The following is a 19,269-nucleotide window of genomic DNA, read 5'->3' on the forward strand; positions in this document are numbered from 1 at the left end:
CAGGCCATCCCGGGGACTCCAGGCTCCCTGTAGAGGCAGCAAAGTAGCCCCAGTGAGTCCCTCTGGGGAAGCTCCTATGTCTTTCCCGACTTCCATCACGCCACTCAGGCTCCTGTACCCACTTTATGGCCCCCTGAATGGAGCTCCAACCCTTCTCCACGGGTCTCCCTGACTCCCTTGGCCCAGGGAATGTCTGACTTCTCTGCCCTCCTGAGCAGCAGGAGCTGGCCTGGAGCCTCCCTCCTGGGGCCCTGCCTCCACTCTTTCTCCAGTGTACAAAAGCCCATCTTCCTCACTGCCTTTGGGCTCCCTCTCTGGGCCAATCACTCTTGGTGGGCTTTAGAAGAAGCTGCCTGGATCTCCCTCCCAGCTCGGGACATGGCTCAGCCCCATCCCTCCTGGGCCCGGCCCAGGATCTCTGCAGTCTGAGCTGGGAAGGGAGAAGGAACCTAGAGGGCTGCGGTGTTCCCTTCTCTTCCTAGCCTGAGGTTGCCCCATAGGGCTCTCCTCTGGGTGAGGGGCCCCAGGAGGCACCCAGGACCAGGCCTGCTGCCAGCAGAGGGAGAAGGGCAGCTTGGGAGGAAAAGAAGATCTGGAGGACCACTGAGCTCCCTCTTCTGTTCCTCCTAATCTGCCCCCTCCCTTCTCCCATCCTCCCAGATCCCCAAGAGGCAGCAGGGCCTTGGGATCCCCCATGGTATGGGCCCAGGCAGAGCCCAAACCTCTCTGACAGAGAAGGGATCTGAGGGCTCTGCCAGAAGGGGGGAGGGGGTGGGTGGGAAGGAAGCATGGGGAAGGGGAACCCAGGGAGGGGCTGGGAAGGCACAGGGTCCTACAGCCTGGCCAGGAGAGCAGGGGACGGAGCCTGTGACTCTCTGGCACAGCTGAGGCTGGGAATCCCTAAAGGGAACTGAAGCTGGGGAGCCCAAGGCCTGGGCCCTGATGGGGACCAGCCCAAAGGCCCCAGGGGCCAAAGAAGGGTACCAGGAAAGGGCTTTGGTTTCTGGGGGAGTGGCCCAGGGCAGGAAGGCAGAGCTCCAGAATCCTCCCAGAGGGCAGGGTCTGAGGGCAGCACAGAGGACTCTCTAAGCAGGAGCTGGGGGTCAGGACATCTGGGCCAGGAGTTCCCTGGGCCCTTAGAATGGCCCATCTCTCCCCTTAGACTCCACCCCAGGTTGGGATTCCTGGGTCATGACCACCAGGCTGGGTGGGATAGAGCGCCCCCCCCCTCCAGCCTGTCTTCCCTTCCCCACATTCCTAGGGACCCTCCCCTTCCCTCCCCCCAGACAGCCTAAATATAGCCTGAGGAAGGTGGGGGTAGCAGAAAGCTCCTGGGGGAGAGCAGGCATGGAGGGGGGTTGTGGGGGATTAAAGGAATGTGAGACTCACAACAAGGGGCCATCTGCGGGTGGGTGGGGGTTTGATCCACCTCAGGAGTATTGGGCAGGTGAAGGGAGGGTCAGGATAGGTGGGGGGAGGTGGGGGAGGGTTGGAGAAGGGAAGGAAAGGGAAGAGACAGAGAGGGATGGGAAGAACCAGAACAGGGACTGGATGTGGCCAAGAGGCCCAGGACAAGAAACTTGCCCAAAGCCAAAGACCTGCTGTCAGGGGGAGGGGGAGGGGCTGCAGGAGGGCCTCCTGGAAGCTCTCCCATCCCAGAAGTTTTCAAGTGCCTGCTGGAGGCCCCCTTGGGCTGGGGGAGAGTCATGGGGGTCCCTGCCAGTGATCCAAGGAGAGATCTTCTAGCCAGGACGCCCTTCCTGGGGACCAGGCCAGGTTCAGAGTTCAAAGACAAAAGGGGGAGCTGCCATGAGCACAGGAAGGGTCTCAGGCCACATTGGAACCCAGACCCTCCCCACTGCAGGCCTGGCACTGTCCCCAGCAGCCCAGGTGGGGCTCCCATTGCCAGAGGGCAGTCCTCTCTGTGGGGAAGGCCCTCTTCCTCCCCTCAGACCCCCATCCCTGACTGCAGGGCCCTCCTGGTGCTCTGCTGGCCTCCTGGCCTCTCTTCCCCTTCCTGCCAGCCTCCATTCAGCCCCTGAGGTGACTTTCCTCTGAGCCAGGCTCCCCCTACAACCAATCCCTAATGATGCTCTCTGGCACTCCCAGCCCTCATGGCCCATCTCCCTCCTCCCTGCTACACTCTGCCCTGGGCCACACCAGCCTCCTGGGGGGTCCATCAAAGCACCTCCAGCTCCTGGCCAGGAGCACCTTCTCTGGCTGTCCCCCAGGGCAGCTGACAGGCTCTTCCTCCCCAGCGCTGACCACTGCCCTCCCCAGCTTCCCTACAGTCTAAAGGACAGTCTCACCTCCTCCAGGAAGCCCTCCTGAACTCTTCTTCACTCTCAGCCCTCTCTCTGGTCATTATGGCCTGTTTAGCAAGAGTAAAAGGGAATTCTTTATCTCTCCCTCGCTCTACCTAAACTGGGGAAAGAGCCAGCTCCGTGGACAGAGAGCCGGGCCCAAAAGAAGAGGTTCTGTTACCCTGGAGACCAGCCCACAGATAAAGGAAGTAGAAGCTGCTCTCAGAGGAGAAGTGTGACTGCCTGTAGCTACAAATCAATATATTCACGGGAGGCAGAAGTGCTCCTCTGATGGAGGTGTTGGGGGAGGGGACTACCCGTGTCTTCAATCTGTTATTGGAGAATCAAGAAGTGGGCGTTAGCTAATGATCATGTGACATGGTATAGGATTTCTCATTGGCTCAACTGACAACCAGAAGATAAAAGAGGAGGAGCTTAATCAAACACGTGACCCGGTAGGGCATCTGTTGAGTCTAGGTAGGAGCTGGGACCCTGCAGCAGCCAAAGCTCTGCCCAGGAATTCTCCTGACCTTTGGATTGTAGGTTAGGACAGTGGTCAGAATTCAGAGTACCAATTAAATGGACTGATCAAGAAAGAACATGGCCACGAGTCTGGCGCCTGAGCACAGACGTTACAATATTAATAAATACGTCAATAATACTTTCAAGATCTGACCATACCTGGGAGGCCACAGGAAGGGATGTAAGAAGGGCAGAAGGACAGAGAAATAAAGGCAAGCAGGAAGGGGGAGGGGGGGGGCTCCTGCTCAAACATTTCCTGAGGGCAGGCGAAGCTCTGGCTGGGGCCAGTTTGGCTGCTGGAGAATCCCATGGAAGGAGAGCCTGAGGGTGGGCGGCTGCCCTTGTTTAGGGAGTGAGTTAGACCCTAGAGAGAGCAATAGTGTAGGTCCGGCCTGCTTAGCCAGGCTGAAAAGTTATTAGTGAGCCTCTCTCAAAGGACAGTTTTTAGGCAGTTTATAGGTTGATATAAGAAGTTTTGGGTAGCACTGTTAGTTAAATCTATCTTTCCATCTTTACTATTTTTGCTGAATTAAAACAAAAATTTGTTAAACTGCTCTCCTATCTTTGTCAAGTCCTACTTTTAACCCTACACCAGAATAGAGCTCATCCAAGGGGCGCGGGAGCAGGAGCTTGGTGGTTTGGGGCCCAGAGGCTGGGAGGCAGGACTGCTGGGTCCTTACAAGGTGTGGTAAAGCTGCAGCCAGTACTGGCTCTCTGGACACCCCATCCGGGGAGGACGTTTTAGCAGGTAAAAAAGATCCGGAAGAAGAAGCAGAAGGCCACAGCCGACCCCTCTCTGAGACCGGAGCAGCCACAGGGATACATTATATCTCGCACAAAATTCGCAACGCTGCGCTGTTTGCGTTCCAGCCCCACGTTCTTTGTGGACCCAGCCAGCACAGCCCGGCTTCAGAGTCCCAGGACCTGGGGGGAGGGGCTACTGGCTTTGGGGGGATCCAGAAATGGGGCTCAAGGAGGCACAGGCCAGAGGTGGTCTGCCCCAAAGGGACTCGTAAAAAGGAGAATTAAGAAGTCAGCCCGAGCCGGGGTCCACGCCCCAAGCAGCTCCCGGCTCCAACCTGTGGGGACAGGACTGATGTTCTCTGCCTCCCGCCCTCCCACTCCTCTCGCAGGAGCCAGGCCCCTCCACACCTCGCCCCTCCCCACTCGGGCTCCACTTTGCTGCTGTTCCCTGCTAGCATTTCATAATTACCAAGGATTGAGGTACTCAGCGCAGGAAGTTCTATGGCAGGAAGTGGAGGAGGAGGTGGGACTCTGAGCGACCATCACTTCCTGCTTCCCAGAAGCCCCGCCCCGCCCCTTGGTGCTGACCCTCTCCATCTTGCCTCCTCCGGCTCCTCCCTTCACAGCCTCCAGTGTGAGCCCCGCCTCCTCTCCGCCCCCCGAGCCTCTCTTTCATTACTCCACACCCAGCATGGATCTGCCCAGACCCCGCCCCACCCCGCCCCGCCGCTGTGCCTTAGAGGGCGGGCGTTGTTTTTGCTCGCTTATCTCAACTTGGGTCGCTCAGTTTCTGGGGTTTCGGGGTGAAAGAAAAGGGTCCCGGGGCCTCCTTTTGGTCCTAAGGCAGGTTGGGGGCGGCAGAGATATTCTCTTCTCCTCTCTCATTGGCAGAAAAGAAATGTGGGCGTGGCCAAGCTCCAGAGGGTCTGCCGAGGCGGGCGGGAAGGATTCCAGGGAAGAAAGAGCTGAAGAAAGAAGGTGAAAACCCCGCCCTAACCACGGCCCTCTTTGCCCAGGCTTCTTTGGCCACGCCCCTCTTGCCATGGTGTCTCTAGGCTTCTCCCCTCTTGCTCTGACCATATTGCAGGGCATAAAACTTTACAACCAAATGCAAAAAAGCAGAAATAATGAATTCATCCTGTTCATTTCATGCAATAAAATTTTAATTGGAAACAGTTCATTGAAAGAGAAAAAATAATTGGAAACTAAATAATCTAATGCTTCAAAAAGAGTTGGTCAAAGAAAACATTTTACAACAATTAAATCAATGGTTTAATTAAAGAGAATGACAATAAGGAGAAAACATCTCAAAATTTATGGAATACGGCCAAAGAAGAATTTAGGGAAAATTTTATACTATTTATATCAATGAAAAACAGAAAAAGCTAATCAATAAATCGAGGAGAGAAAGGTTTGTTCTACCCACCCTGATCCCTGGCTCCAGACTGAGTCTCTGGGCTGGTTTCTCTCTCCCTTATATAGGGCACAGCTCAACTGAGGATAGGTCTCATGCCCTGGCATGGCATCAGGAATCTCCCAAGATTCCAAGTGTCCAAGTGGCAGCTCTGCCCCCAGCCTTGGCTTCTTGCAAATCTTGCAAAACTTAACTTACACATTGCTAAAGTAATGCCACTGAAGAAGACTGGGGTGGGTGCAGGAGAGAAAAGTCAGTTCAATCTAGAAGAGGGTGAGGGAAGAGAGGACTGAATGGACTCTTCCCTGAAGGCATTTGAGCAACCAAAAGGAAGGGAAAGTAGGGAATTGGTGTCTGACCTCAGAAAATTATATCACACATAGAAGGTTGGCGATGGAGTATTAAACGTTGTTCAAAGGCAGGTATAAGTCCCAATTGATGAGATATGTTATACTAACGATTTCTCTAAAGTCTGACAACCTTTTATGGTTCCCCTCAGTTTCCTCTGCTCCATGGAAATTTGCCTTCAAGGAACTTCCAGACCTCTTCTAGTCCGAGATTTAATAAGTCATGCAGCACTTATTAAGCTCTCTGAGTAGGAATAATAGAAACACTCAAGTCCTAATTACTCTTTGTTGGTTTTTTAGTTTTTCTTATTGTATTTAGTGTTATCCCAGATACCCTCACCTCAGACTACAAACTCTTTCCCAAGTCCCTCTGTAACTGCTCAGTTGTCTCTCTGGTATTCTAGCCTGGGACTAGACTCCTCTTTCCTTAACCTCCATATAAGTCAAACAATTATCCTTCCTTTCCTAGACTCCCTGCAAGGTATACAAAACCCCAAGTTCTTCAGTTGGATGGAAATCCCTATTTGAGGTATTTTTTCCTGGAGACACTGTTCCCAGTCTCAAAGCTCTGCTTGGTGTGGTATTGGTGTGTGGGCTCATGACTCTGTGTGGTGCCCATAAGAGCCTTGTCTCTGTTGGCCTGATTAAAGACATGTTCTTTGTAACTGCTTTGGTGGTTCTGTTTTTCCAGGTGAACAAATCCCACATTTGAAGAGGAAAAAATAAAGAAACAGCTTCACAAGTAAAGCTTTGGGGACAGGAGAAAGGAAATGTGGTTAATCCGTGAGGAGAAAAGAAACATATATATTAAATTCATTTCATGGGCCAGTCAGGACACCAAGCATAGGAGATACCAGAATGGCTGAAATGTATATTCCTGCCCCTGAGGAGCTGACATTGGAATGGGAAAGAGATCTTCTAAGTCAGCAGGTACTATGAGGTAGGTCAAGTGTACGTGAAGGTAACAGGAAGGCAGGAGGAATGTTAAATATTTCCGAATGTCTTGACTGGACCTGCTGCTGATGGTGGCTGTTTCTCCAGCAGTGACAGACAGGCAAGCCAGAGACTGAGTTACCAAAATGGATGCTGGACCTGGAGTCAATAATCCTGAATTCAAATCTCTCCTTGGACTTTTTATAAACTATGTGATCCTGAGCAAGTCACTTAGCCTCAGCTGATTCAACAATAGGATGGGGATAATCATAATTAATACCTGCTTTCCAGAGTCATTGTGAGAATTGAAATGAGATAATATTTATAGAAATATCCAGCACATACTAGATTTTATATCTATCTATCTATTTATCTATCTATATCTATATCTATATCTATAGATAGATAGATAGATAGATATATAGATATATATCAGCTGACTCCTTCCCCCTACCTGCCCTCCTTGTAAAACCCAACCTGCCTCCTTTCACTCACATCATCTCTGGCCATCTTCCTGCTCTTAGTCCAACAATCACTTGCATGTATCCTGGGGAGCATCCCTCTCCCCTGGTTCCTTCTGAATGAAGTTCTTTCTGTGAGCACCACTGACTCAGGCCTTTTTCAGTCCGTATCCTGCCTGAGCTTTACCACTGTTTATCATCTATTGATTGTCTGACATCATCAGGCATTGAGTATGGATGGAGGGGCTGCAGCCCCCTTGTTCCTGGGAAGGAGGTAGGACGGGGGCTCTGTCTGTGCCTGAATCCTTCCCAGTCTTTCTCCAGCTGAGATTTGTAGAGAGTCTAAGCAGTGTCAGCAGTGTGGAGAGGAGGAAGAAATAGCCTGGAGCAAGTCCAGAGGCAAATACAAGCCAGGCTGAATCCAAGGCAATCCAAAGAGAGATTTAGGGTGATCCTGAGGGTTTCTGCTGGGGTTTCCATCACAAGAGATGGACTTGGTCCAAAGTTAGGGGCTTCAGCAACTAAAACCTCATCCTGCACTGCAGGAGCCAATCAGCAACTAACCACCAGGTGGCAGTAAAGGGCAAGCTGGACCCTGAGGACCAAAGGAGCCAGGCTTGGCCCCAGGGAAGCAGAATAGGATGGAGATGATGGAGCAGCTCAGCTCAGCATCCTGCAGGGAGAGGACCTCCGCTGGCCTCTCAGATGCCAGGAGGGGCTCCTTCTATAGCAGGGAGGCAGAGTCAGCCCCAGAGCTGTAAAATAAACAACCAATAATGAAGAAGCATTTATTCAGTTCCTGCTATGTGCTGGGCACTGTTCTATCCACTGGGGATACAAAGAAAGACAAAAACCATCCCTGCCTACAAGGAGCTCACGTTCTAATGGGTGAGACAACATGGAAACAGCTCTGAGTCTAAAATATTCAGGCTCCTCCTCTTTTATTGCACTTGTATTTATTGTGCTTTGCTTCTGTTCAATGTTTTTTTAATTGAACATTTGTGTCAACCCCGAGTCATGGGGGTTGCTATAGAGTATCAGGAAGAAGGAATTGGAATCTACTTTCCCTGGTCCCCCTGGCTTTTGCTTAAGGAGACTGTTTATGCCTTTCTAGGAATGGAAATGTACTGAAATCTGGCATCCCTGTGCAATGAGGGACACGCCTATGTGATTTCCTTGCTCTCCCAAAGGATCTATACCAGGTCTAAAAATTGGTGTTATCTTAAGGTTGAATTACAAATCATCTTAACTCCAAATCCCTAAACAAGCAGAGAAAATTCCTTCAGTGCTTGCTTTCTATTTTTCAGAGGCCATTCAAGATCCACTGCCTTAGGAAGACTTGAACTGACCTCTCTTCCAGGCAAACAGTGGGAGTAAATCACTATTCTTGAGAGGGAACAGATTTAAATCCCATTACTTCTGGTTTCTCTCTATCTCTATGGACAGTGTAGTGTAGAGTAGGGGCATAACTGTTTTTGCAGAATTTCTACTGTCAGTTAAGGGTTTAGAATCTTAGGAAAAAGTTTCAGTTGGACTTGGGAACTCGTGGAGGGAACCAGGGTCCAGCTGAGCTCCTTCTTCTTGAGATTGAAACCTAGCCTAGATTTGGAGTTTTCCTTTGAAATTTGTTACTTTAACTAAAACCTTTGAATTTCCTACCCTACCTTATTTCCTACCTTCATTTCCCTTACCTGAATGTCTGAGAAAGTGAATAGGAGAGTGAATCAGAGAGTTAGTTCAAATCTGTGAAAGTTTAGTCCTATCCTTGAAACAAATTATTTATTGAGTCTTTGTATCCAACTTCCTAAACCCTTTTGATTCAAAATCACCTTGAGAGCTGAGTAAAGGCAGATCTTTTCTCAATCTCCCATTCCTGTTTCCCTTCCCCACCTGAGGTTTCTTTAAGCAGCTGTTAGGGCTTCCTTGATCCTCTACCCTGCCAATCTATCCCAGAAAGACAATAAACCCCTTTTGTCTTTAAACAAGACCTTTTTGCTACTTCAATAGTTAATTAGTAAGAGAGGGAGGAAGGGGAAAAGAAACAACATACTCTCTGGGTTTGAGGGAAGCTGAGGGTATCCATTTTGAGGGAAGTGTAACTTTAATTCAAGTCCCTTCCTATGAAATTGACTAAAGCCTGTAGTCAATTTCAATCTGTCTTGGCTGTATACTGTCCTTTACTTGACAGGATCAGTTTAATTCCCTTTAGTGTTTTGTCTTTAACCTAAGTCCCAGTCTGTATTTCCCTGCTGCTGTTTGTCTGCATAGATTAATTCATCCTCTCCCTTGAAACCCTTGTTACCTCAGTGTTATACTCCCTAAACTCAGACATTCCCTTATTTCTCCTACCACCTCAATCAACTACCATCCTTCATCACTGAACCTTCCTCATCCACTATATTCTACTGAGTACCCAAAGAATGAGGGAGGCCTGACCCCATTTCAGGAATTATGAATTCACAGTGGTCTGTGATGGAGGCAGTATCACTAAACCTCTAACCAAGAGCTGGAAGTAGGGATACAAGACACCTGAGCTGGTATGGAAGAGGTGTGAAGGGAAAGTGAGACTCAATGGTAAATTTGGGATGGTGCCCTGTGACTTTTGAGATCTGAACGTGAGTGTGGATAGCCAGTAATGAGTTCTAGGAGAGAGCCATGTTACAGATTTCCTCAGAAGATACTCACCATGCAATAAGAAGTAGAGAATGAGGCTCAAAGGAAAGGGGAGCCAGCAAAAAGCTGGTGCCTTTGGGGTTCCTGGCCCAGACTTAAGAGGGACCTGTACCTGAAGAGTTGGTTTCCAAAAGGCAGTGATCTCAACTCCTAAGGGTCTCTCTTACATCCAGCCCATTATTGGTGAGTCTTCTCAGACCTAACAGCCTCACTCTGCCCAGCCTCTAAAGCCCCAGGATGAATGGACTTTTTCCTCCAATGGTACCCTGGGTCAGTACCTCAAGATTCTGCCTGTCTCTTCTTGCCGGGCCCTGATCTTCATCATAGGGAATTCCCCAAAATTCTTTCCAGACTTTTTGTCCTTCACTCTGATGTATGCTGATAACAGGCACTGAGGGGTAGTGAAGAAAGGGACCCTCAGACTCTGAAATCTGGCATTTCTCACTAATTAAAACTGGTTAAACATTAATTATAAAACCTTTAGTTACAGCATTAGTCAAACATGATTGGCAGATAGTTGTTACCAACTCTGTGTATGGGATCTGTAATATTCCATACTGTGTATCAGTTTTGTGCCTAAATGATTTTATGAAGTACTTATATTGTTCTTAGAACTGTAGCATCATTAACTGCTATAAATAGCTTTTGCAAATAACCATCTTATATTGTAAATAGCTTTTGCTAGTAGCCATCTTGTGCCAACTGTAGCAGATATTAAAATGCCCAAAGCTGGCATGAGACAGTGGGAGACTGGGAGCACCCCTATAAATAGAAGATCACCCCAAGGCAAAGGTGTCAGGAACCATCAAGTTCATGATGGATGACAAAGTCACACATGGACCCTGAGAATTTGCAAAGCAATTCAAAGGAGGATGGATTTCCCACTCAGTGTCCCCTTGTGACTTTTCTCCTATTAACACTCCTCATTATAGTTATTATTATGATCAAAGTCTTTATTTAGTCCCAGGAAAATATAGAGGAACATTATAGGTTATTAATAGAACCCTTACAGGCCCCCCAACTAACTCCTAGGAAAGCCCCACCTTTAGATGTCATGATATAGTTATTCCCCTAAAAGTCCCTCCACTATAAACCAGCAATTGGTGAGTTAACACTAAGGATCTTAAAACCCCAGAAATACTGCACCTTAGAATTCTCTATTCCTACACACAGAAACTTGGAAGCCTGCCCTCAAGCCTTCCTGACCCATGATGTGGAATGGGAGGACAAGGGATGAAAAATAGAGCAAGCCACTAGATTGTTTTCATTAACCTCACAAAACAGAGCTAGTTACTGGACTGTTTTCATTAACCCCAGAAGTTCAGAGAACAGAACAAACTCACCTTTGAAAAATATTGAAAAATGAAAGGCTGTTATTAAAACAATATTTGGACCAGCTTGGATTTATTGTATACCTTGAATTCTGATTATGTATTTGTATAATCAACTAGCATAACAGATCTTCATTAATTAGACAGCTAATAGAGTAAGGAATAATCTGATTGACTAAAATGTAATTAGCCATTCTTCTAGCTGAAACACACCCCCTTGTACCTCATGAATGAGTGAGAATGGCAATTTCCAACCCAGTCATTTCATGATGAATTATCCTTAATAAGCTTTGCATCCTTTGTTAATCATAAAGAACAAGATAACCATAGAATATCAATTAAATGATTTTTATAATTCAGAAGAAGTTAATGTATTATCTCTAAGAAAAGATGTATGGTGAGAATGAAAAATCATGCCAACAAGTATGTAATCTAGGGGAAAGGGTATTAAAAAATAAAGCCAGCCCAAGGCAGGGAGAACACAGTCTCTGGGACACATGATTAGAAGAGTGTATTCATTCAAGTTCACACCTCCTCAAACCATGGATCAATGGAGAGTAGTCTCTTTTCACAGAAAGGGACTCGGTTGTGAGTTAGGTGGATGGCAAAGGGTGGAAGGGGAAAAACTCTCCAGCCAAACCAGAAGCTTCACCACAGACTTATGTTAGCTGTCTCATTTTAGGGATCTGCTACTTAGGTCAATTGTTCAATACTGAAATCTGAATTATATTTGATCACCAACAGCCATATTCATCAAAAATATCAAAAAAGTCATCTCTGAAGATCATCAGCTATTTATAACCACCCAAGTTTAGTTCAGCTACTAGGGCAAGGATTCCAAGCCAGTGTGGCAGAATTCTTTTCAAGGCTTTTCCCTAAGGGGATCTGCCTAGTTATTTATCAATTACTTGTTTGTTTAGCTTAATCCTTTAAACCTCTATCCTTACCCATCAATCCTTCTATATATATACTTTATTTTTTAGAAAAATATTCCAGTTACATGATTCATGTTTTTACTTTCCCCTTCACCTCCCCACCATAGCCAACACACATTTCCAATGGTTTTAACATGTGTCATCAATCAAGACTAATTTCCACATTATTGATAGTTGCATTGGTGTGTTTTGGGTCTACATCATCTTATGGGGAAAACCAGGGGAGTTAACTTAAATATTATATGTAGGTTCAGAAGGGTGAGAAGGAGATAGGAATGGACAATAGGTGGGGACTTAACAAGTTATGGAAACTGGGTTTAACTGCTAGGGGAAATGACTGTTGACAGAAGTGACAGGCCTGTCACCCTGTTCCATCTAGACAAGGGGTCTGTGAAAACCAGCAAGAAAATGACAAGAGGGTTCGTAACAAATTTAATTAAGGGAACTATGGTCTAAAGGATGGGAATAGGAGTTTCTATACTTCTAGACTATGGGCAAACCATAAGGTCACGAAAGGGACTTATCTACACTGAACTAAACCTAAAGCAGGAGATCAGGAAGGAAAGTGGGATATCCTCACTGAAGAGTCCTGACACACTCCAGCGATGTTGCAGCTCTTCCAGGACCACTATCTATTCTCCTTCAGGTGGGTAGATCTGGGAGCTAACCCAGCCCAAGTTAACCTGCAACTCAGGTTGGGATTAAGGTGTCTCTACCAAAAATCTCCCACAAGTAGATGACAGTCTTCCTTCTGGATATTAGGAAATCTGGGTGCAAACTCCACTTCCTCTGAGGTCTCCCAGGATCAGTTAGAACTTGTCCCAACCACCATGGGGTCCTTCTCAGAGAGAAAGGCCACACTTCCTGCTTCCTCATTCCATTTAGAATTCTCCAGCCCTGCTTGCTAGGTCTCCTACATAATAATTATTAAATTTCTTCACAATAATCCCCAATCATGCCCACATCAACCCATGTGTTCAAGCAGTTGTTTTTCTTCTGTGTTTCCACTCCTGTAGTTCTTCCTCTGAATATGGGTAGCATTCTTTTCCACCAATCCCTCAGAATTGTCCTGGGTCATTGCATTGTTGCTAGTACAGAAGTCCATTACATTCTATTTTAGCACAGTGTATCTGCCTCTGGGTACAATGTTCTTCTGGCACTACTCCTTTCACTCTGCATCAATTCCTGGAGGTTATTCCAGTTCACATGGAATTCCTCCAGTTTATTATTCCTTTGAGCACAATAGTATTCCATCACCAGCATATACCACAATTTGTTCAGCCATTCCCCAATTGAATGGCATACCCTCATTTTCCAGTTTTTTGCCACCACAAAAAGCACAGCTATAAATATTTTTGTACAAGTCTTTTTATCTATCATATCTTGGGGGGTACAAACCAAGCAATGGTATGGTTGGATTGAAGGGCAGGCAGTCTTTCAGAGGTCTTTGATCACCCATCAATCCTTGATCCTCACATCCTCAAGATATTCCTGTTACTTTTAAATTAAAATAGTTACCTGTTACTGAGATCTGTTTCTAGTCTATCATCTCCAAGAAGAATTCTCACTTCCTAGTTCTGACAGTTGAACTTGATTCCCTGGCTGAAGAAGATTTCTCAGGCTAGTCATCAACTCTCATCTGAGATTAACTCCTTATCAATTCAAGATCATCTGTATCAATTTGCAGTCAGTTCAATATGATCAATATTCCAGCAAGAAGATATTAAAATATATATCCTCAAAGAAACAGGGGTTTAGGCCTGTTTTCAGTTGGGAATTCTAACAGCATCAGCCTTCTGACTCTCCCCAGAGGGAAGTGCTGTCCAGCTGCTGAACAGAGAGCAGCCTGCTGAATATTATCCCAACACTACCTATAGCAGTCCTCCAGAGTACCATCTCCCCCATCCCATGTTCTCATTCCAGAAGGACAGGGAGACTTCTCCCACAATGAACAATGATGACAAGGGTGGACAATGAATAGCAAGGGATCTGCATACTGGGGACTCTTGTGGGAAGCCAATAAGAGAATAGATAAAAATCTGAGACTCCTCTTTTGACCCCTTTTTTGATCCTTTTGATTTCTTGTTGAAAAGTATTGTGACCTTATTGAAAAGCTTTAAGTTCCTATCAAACCTGAATTTAAAGGGTTAACACTGTTAACACAGCAAGGAATGTTGCTGCCTGTTATAGCCAAGGCCAAGATACTCCCCAACTTGGCTTTCTTGATAAGAAGCCAGTCAAAATTCAGCCTTGGCCTTGGTCTATTCTGAAGCCAATGTTTTGTGACATAACTTGTAACTTCTGCACATCTGCAAAGTTTCAGGGGGTTCTTTTGTGTGAAATGAGTCTTGAAATATATATATATAATAAACTCCATGATCCTGGAGCCAGAGCTGGAAGCATGAAGTAAAAGACAACTCCCTTGTCTAGTCCTTATTTCCTTATCAGCTAAACTGTCCTTATTAGATTATCAGAGATGATAAAGAGATCTCCACAGACGCTGGCATTCCAGAAGAAACCCCCAAATTTGCACATGATCCTTATTCCCTATGATATCACACCATAAAACACACCTGCACCTGAATTTGGCCATGCCTCCCTACCAGGGTTTTCAGTAAAGGTGAAGATTTCTTTGGAATGGAAAATAACAACCTCCCTGGTCTTAATAAATATTCCAACCCTAATCCACAGAGCTGGAAAGCTGCTACTCTACAGTTGTGAGTGCTATTCTATACATGAAGCTCCCACTATATAACAGAGCTGCTACTCTATACAATCAGCTGCAAAGAGGCTACTCAATTCGCCCCTGGACTTGTCCATCAGTCTCGAGGCTACCTGATTGGCCTCCAGACTATTCCACTAGTTATTATATAACTATAAACTACTTCTTCAAATAAAATTATTTTCTTACAAATTGAATGGAATTTAAGTCTCCCATTTGTGGGCTGAGGTTCTTATACAAACTTGGGTGTTTCTGCCACAAGAACTCCTCTCTACTCTGTCTGTGATCCAGCGATATTGGACTACGGGATTCCATCTTGCAACTCTGCCTTTCCCTTAGTTTTCTCCACTGCTTAGAATATGTCCTCCATCCTCACCTTGACCTCTTGGATTCAAGTCTACTTCACTTTCTGAGAAGTTTCCTTTTGTCCCTACTATTCTTAGAGCTTTCCGTCTGAGTCCTAGACCCAATTCTTCCTTAGGCCTTCAATTCTACCCCAGGGCTTGAATTCTACATGGGCCACTACCCATGCTCATCTCTGGGTCTCCACTTCCACCATCTCTTCAACACCTGCCTCTCTTCCTCCTTCATGTCCAGGGATCAGACTTTCCTAATAAACCATGGGCAACAGACTAATGAGAAAGTAGAGGTCCCTATCATTTGAGCTGCTGACAGCAAATATTTCTTGAGAAAAGATTCTGTAGGGTACCACTTATAAGGATGAATCTAGATTTGATAGAGCTGTCTTAAAATAAATTATAATGTAGTAACACTTCAATTCACCTCTGTTTTCCTATTAGGATAATTATATTTGACCTTTTATCTGTGAGTGTGAAACCCTCTAGCCACTTTTCTTTTTTAATTTTAAACCCTTAACTTCTGTGTATTGGTTCTTAGGTGGAAGAGTGGTAAGAGTGGGCAATGGGGGTCAAGTGACTTGCCCAGGGTCACGCAGCTGGGAAGTGTCTGAGGCTGGATTTGAACCTAGCACTTCCCGTCTCTAGGCCTCTCAGTCCATTGAGCTACCCAGCAGCCCCCTCTAGCCACTTTTATGATTATAATAGTATTAGCCTTCATGATTATTTTTATAACACAAGCATTAGTTTTGAGTTTATAGTCAAATAATATATTTGCTTCATAAAAATTATAAACATTAGCTAAGATAATTATAGTTTGATTGTTTACTATCAAATATTGTTTACATTCTGACCTTATGCCTATAACCCAGGAGTTTCCATAAATCCTACCATACCCCTTTTGGGAGTATAACAAGATGGTCAGACAAAAAGAGGAAGGATGGTCTTGTTTGTAGAATAAGTCACACAGGAAGTGAAAGGCTGTTTTCACATATCAGTTAACCAAAACTGCTGATTTCTACTATTCCACCATAATCATTAGTGAAAACACCAAGATCCTGAGTACTACAAAGTTACCAGCCATAGTGACCTTTTTACACTTACGAGATTAATCTTACTTATGTCATTAAGGTGCCCATATGAATGATTTTGCTTCCATTCAATTTTTATTATGATTGTATTTTCTGTCACTGTGTCATGAGATTTCTTGTACATAAAAATGGTTATCTACAAAGGCTCAGGATCTCTCCTCTTGATTCAACCAGGGTCTGGCTTTATTGGGAGTCTGGCCTCCTCCCAACAAACCTATTTAGCTTGGAATTCTGTACTGGTGTGATAAATTTTTGCCACATATGTAGCACAGACCTTAATACAAAAAAAGGCTTAAGATTTGATGTATAAGTGATGGGTTTAGAAATTGTAGAACTAAGTATAATTGTATCATTTATGTTACACTGGCCTCTGAATGCAATCAGTCCAGTGTCAAGATGATAGATGCATGGTGATTTTCTATGTAATATAATTATTTTGATATTGCATAAAACTGAAAAGAAAGCATTGGAATGTCAATAATTTCATTTTATATTTGAAATCTACAATATCATTTGTTATCTTTTAATTTTTGCTTCATAGGAATTTTGGGAAATGCTTATATAGGAAATGATGCTAATTACAAATGATTTCTATAGAGCAAAGTCATTATTCCCTTACTAAACTAACTCCTCTTTAGTTCTAGATGCTATGAATTGATGAATTAAGGCATTCAAAAATGGGGTCAGAATAGTTTAAAAACTGAAGTATTTAATTGGACATATTGTTGTAAAGCAAATAACTTCTTGTTTCTACTTTTAATCTTGGTTGCATTAGTTTTGTTTGTACACTCAGTTTTGAAGTTAATATAATAAAAATTAGTATTTTATACCTCATAAGGTTATCTATTTCTTATTTGGTCATAAATTCTTCCCTTATCAATAAATTGATCTGAAAGGTAAACTATTCTTTTCTCCCTTAATTTGTTTATGGGATTACAATTTAAGTCTAAATCATATGCCCATTTGGACTGAATCTTAGGAGAGCTTATGACATAGTAGAGTGAACGGTTTGATTTTGAGCAAGCTGAAAGCTCAGTGTGAATCTCTGTGATTTCTGCGATGAATAGTGTAAGAGGGAAAATTATGAGATTGGCCCTAAATTAATTTTATTTACTCTAAGTTAGTAGGGGGAAAAGATGGGAAAATAGGTGAGATATACTTTCTTCACTGCTCCAATGAGCTTGTTCTTCTGTAGCCACCATTAGGGCACTCTAGCCATGCTCACAGATAAGTCCAGCCAGCAACAAAACTGAAAGAGATGAGCTTTGATATCCGTTCTTGCCTCAATTTATCAAACCTTTTCTCTCCCCAATAACTCACAAATCTCATCTCAGGAGGCAACTGTGGCTTTCTATTTTGCCTGGGCCACCCAGTGGGCAGTCCAGAGGGCAGTTCAGGAGACATCACCCTGTCCTTGTTTCATGATCTTGACTCTATTGCTACCTTTTTCTGCCTGCCATTCTATCCTCACTCAATGGTTTCCATCACAGAATCCTCGCTTCTGAGTAAAGTTCAGGTTCATGCCAGGTATCCTGCACATGAAAGAGGGAGGATAAATTTCCTTCACACAATGACAAGACGGGAGCTATACATGAACATTTTTCCACATAGTTTGTATTCTTAAGGTTTCTCCCTGCTGTGGATTCTCTGATGTACAGCAAGTTTGGAGCTCAGAATGAATGTCTTTCCACATTGCTTGCATTCATAAGGTTTCTCTCCAGTGTGGATTTTCTGATGTACAACAAAACTGGAATTATACGTGAATGTCTTTCCACATTGTTTGCATTTATAAGGTTTCTCCCCAGTGTGGACTCTCTGATGTACAGCAAGATTGGAGTTATATGAGAATGTCTTTCCACACTGGTTGCATTCATAAGGTTTCTGCCCAGTGTGGACTCTCTGATGTACAGTAAGACTGGAGTTATATGTAAATGTCTTTCCACACTGATTGCATTCATATGGTTTTTCCCCAGTGTGTACTCTCTGATGTACAGCAAGTTCAAAGCTCCGTCTGAAAGTCTTTCCACATTGCTTACATTCATAAGTTTTCTCACCAGTGTGGATTCTCTGATGAATAGCAAGATGAGATCTCCTACTAAATGTCTTTCCACATTGCTTGCAATCATAAGGTTTCTCCCCAGTGTGGACTCTCTTATGTACAGCAAGATGGGAGCTCTGACTGAATGTCTTTCCACATTGCTTGCATTCATAAGGTCTCTTGCCATTGTGGATTCTCAGATGTAGAGCAAGACTGGAGTTCTGATTGAATGTCTTTCCACATTGCTTACATTCATGAGGTTTCTCCCCAGTGTGGATTCTCTGATGTAGAACAAGTTTGGAGCTCCGACTGAATGTCTTTCCACATTGCTTGCATTCATAAGGTTTCTCCCCAGTGTGTACTCTCTGATGTACAGCAAGACTGGAGTTATTTGTGAATGTCTTTCCACACTGATTGCATTCATAAGGTTTCTCCCCAGTGTGAACTCTCTGATGTAAAGCAAGTTCAAAGCTCTGTCTGAAAGTCTTTCCACATTGTTTGCATTCATAAGGTTTCTCCCCCGTGTGGATTCTCTGATGTACAGCAAATTTAGAGCTCCAAATGAATGTCTTTCCACATTGCTTGCATTCATAAGGATTCTCACCAGTGTGGATTTTCTGATGTATAGCAAGGTGGGATCTCCGACTGAATGTCTTTCCACACTGCTTGCATTCATAAGGTTTCTCCCCAGAGTGGACTCTCTGATGTGCAGCAAGATGGGATCTCTGACTGAATGTCTTTCCACACTGCCTGCATTCATAAGGTTTCTCCCCAGTGTGGACTCTCTGATGTACAGCAAGACTGGAGTTATATGTGAATGTCTTTCCACACTGCTTGCATTCATAAGGTTTCTCCCCAGTGTGAACTCTCTGATGTACAGCAAGACTGGAGTTATTTGTGAATCTCTTTCCACACTGATTGCATTCATAAGGTTTCTCCCCTGTGTGGACTCTCTGATGAACAGTAAGTTCAAAGCTTTGTCTGAAAGTCTTTCCACAATGCTTACATTCATAAGGTTTCTCTCCAGTGTGGATTCTCTGATGTATGGCAAGATGAGATCTCCTACTGAATACCTTTCCACACTGCATACATTCATAAGGCTTATCCCCAGTGTGGACTCTCTGCTGAGCAGCAATATGGGATCCCTGACTGAATGGCTTTCCACATTGATTGCATTCATAAGGTTTCTTGCCATTGTGGATTCTCTGACATAGAGCAAGACTGTAACTCTGATTATTCGTCTTTCTATATTGCTTGCTTTCATAAGATTTCTCCCCAGTGTGGATTTTCTGATGTACAGCAAGTCTGGAACTCAGTCTGAATGTCTTTCCACATTGCCTGCATTCATAAGGTCTCTTACCAGTATGGATTCTCTGATATCCAGGAATACTGGCCCTGT

General features: G+C 44.8%; 1 protein-coding gene across 1 annotated transcript in view; it reads right to left on the minus strand.

Moving 5' to 3' along the window:
• LOC123233181 (zinc finger protein 208-like) overlaps nt 1–19,269 on the minus strand; it is a 347,813-nt gene that overhangs the window by 20,389 nt on the left and 308,155 nt on the right. The window contains exon 6 of the mRNA XM_044659331.1: nt 17,581–19,059. Within this exon, the coding sequence (XP_044515266.1) occupies nt 17,581–19,059 (1,479 nt within the window). The remainder of the gene's footprint in view (nt 1–17,580; nt 19,060–19,269) is intronic.

Source organism: Gracilinanus agilis, chromosome 2 (genome assembly GCF_016433145.1).
Source record: "Gracilinanus agilis isolate LMUSP501 chromosome 2, AgileGrace, whole genome shotgun sequence".
Classification (NCBI taxonomy): Eukaryota; Metazoa; Chordata; class Mammalia; order Didelphimorphia; family Didelphidae; genus Gracilinanus; species Gracilinanus agilis.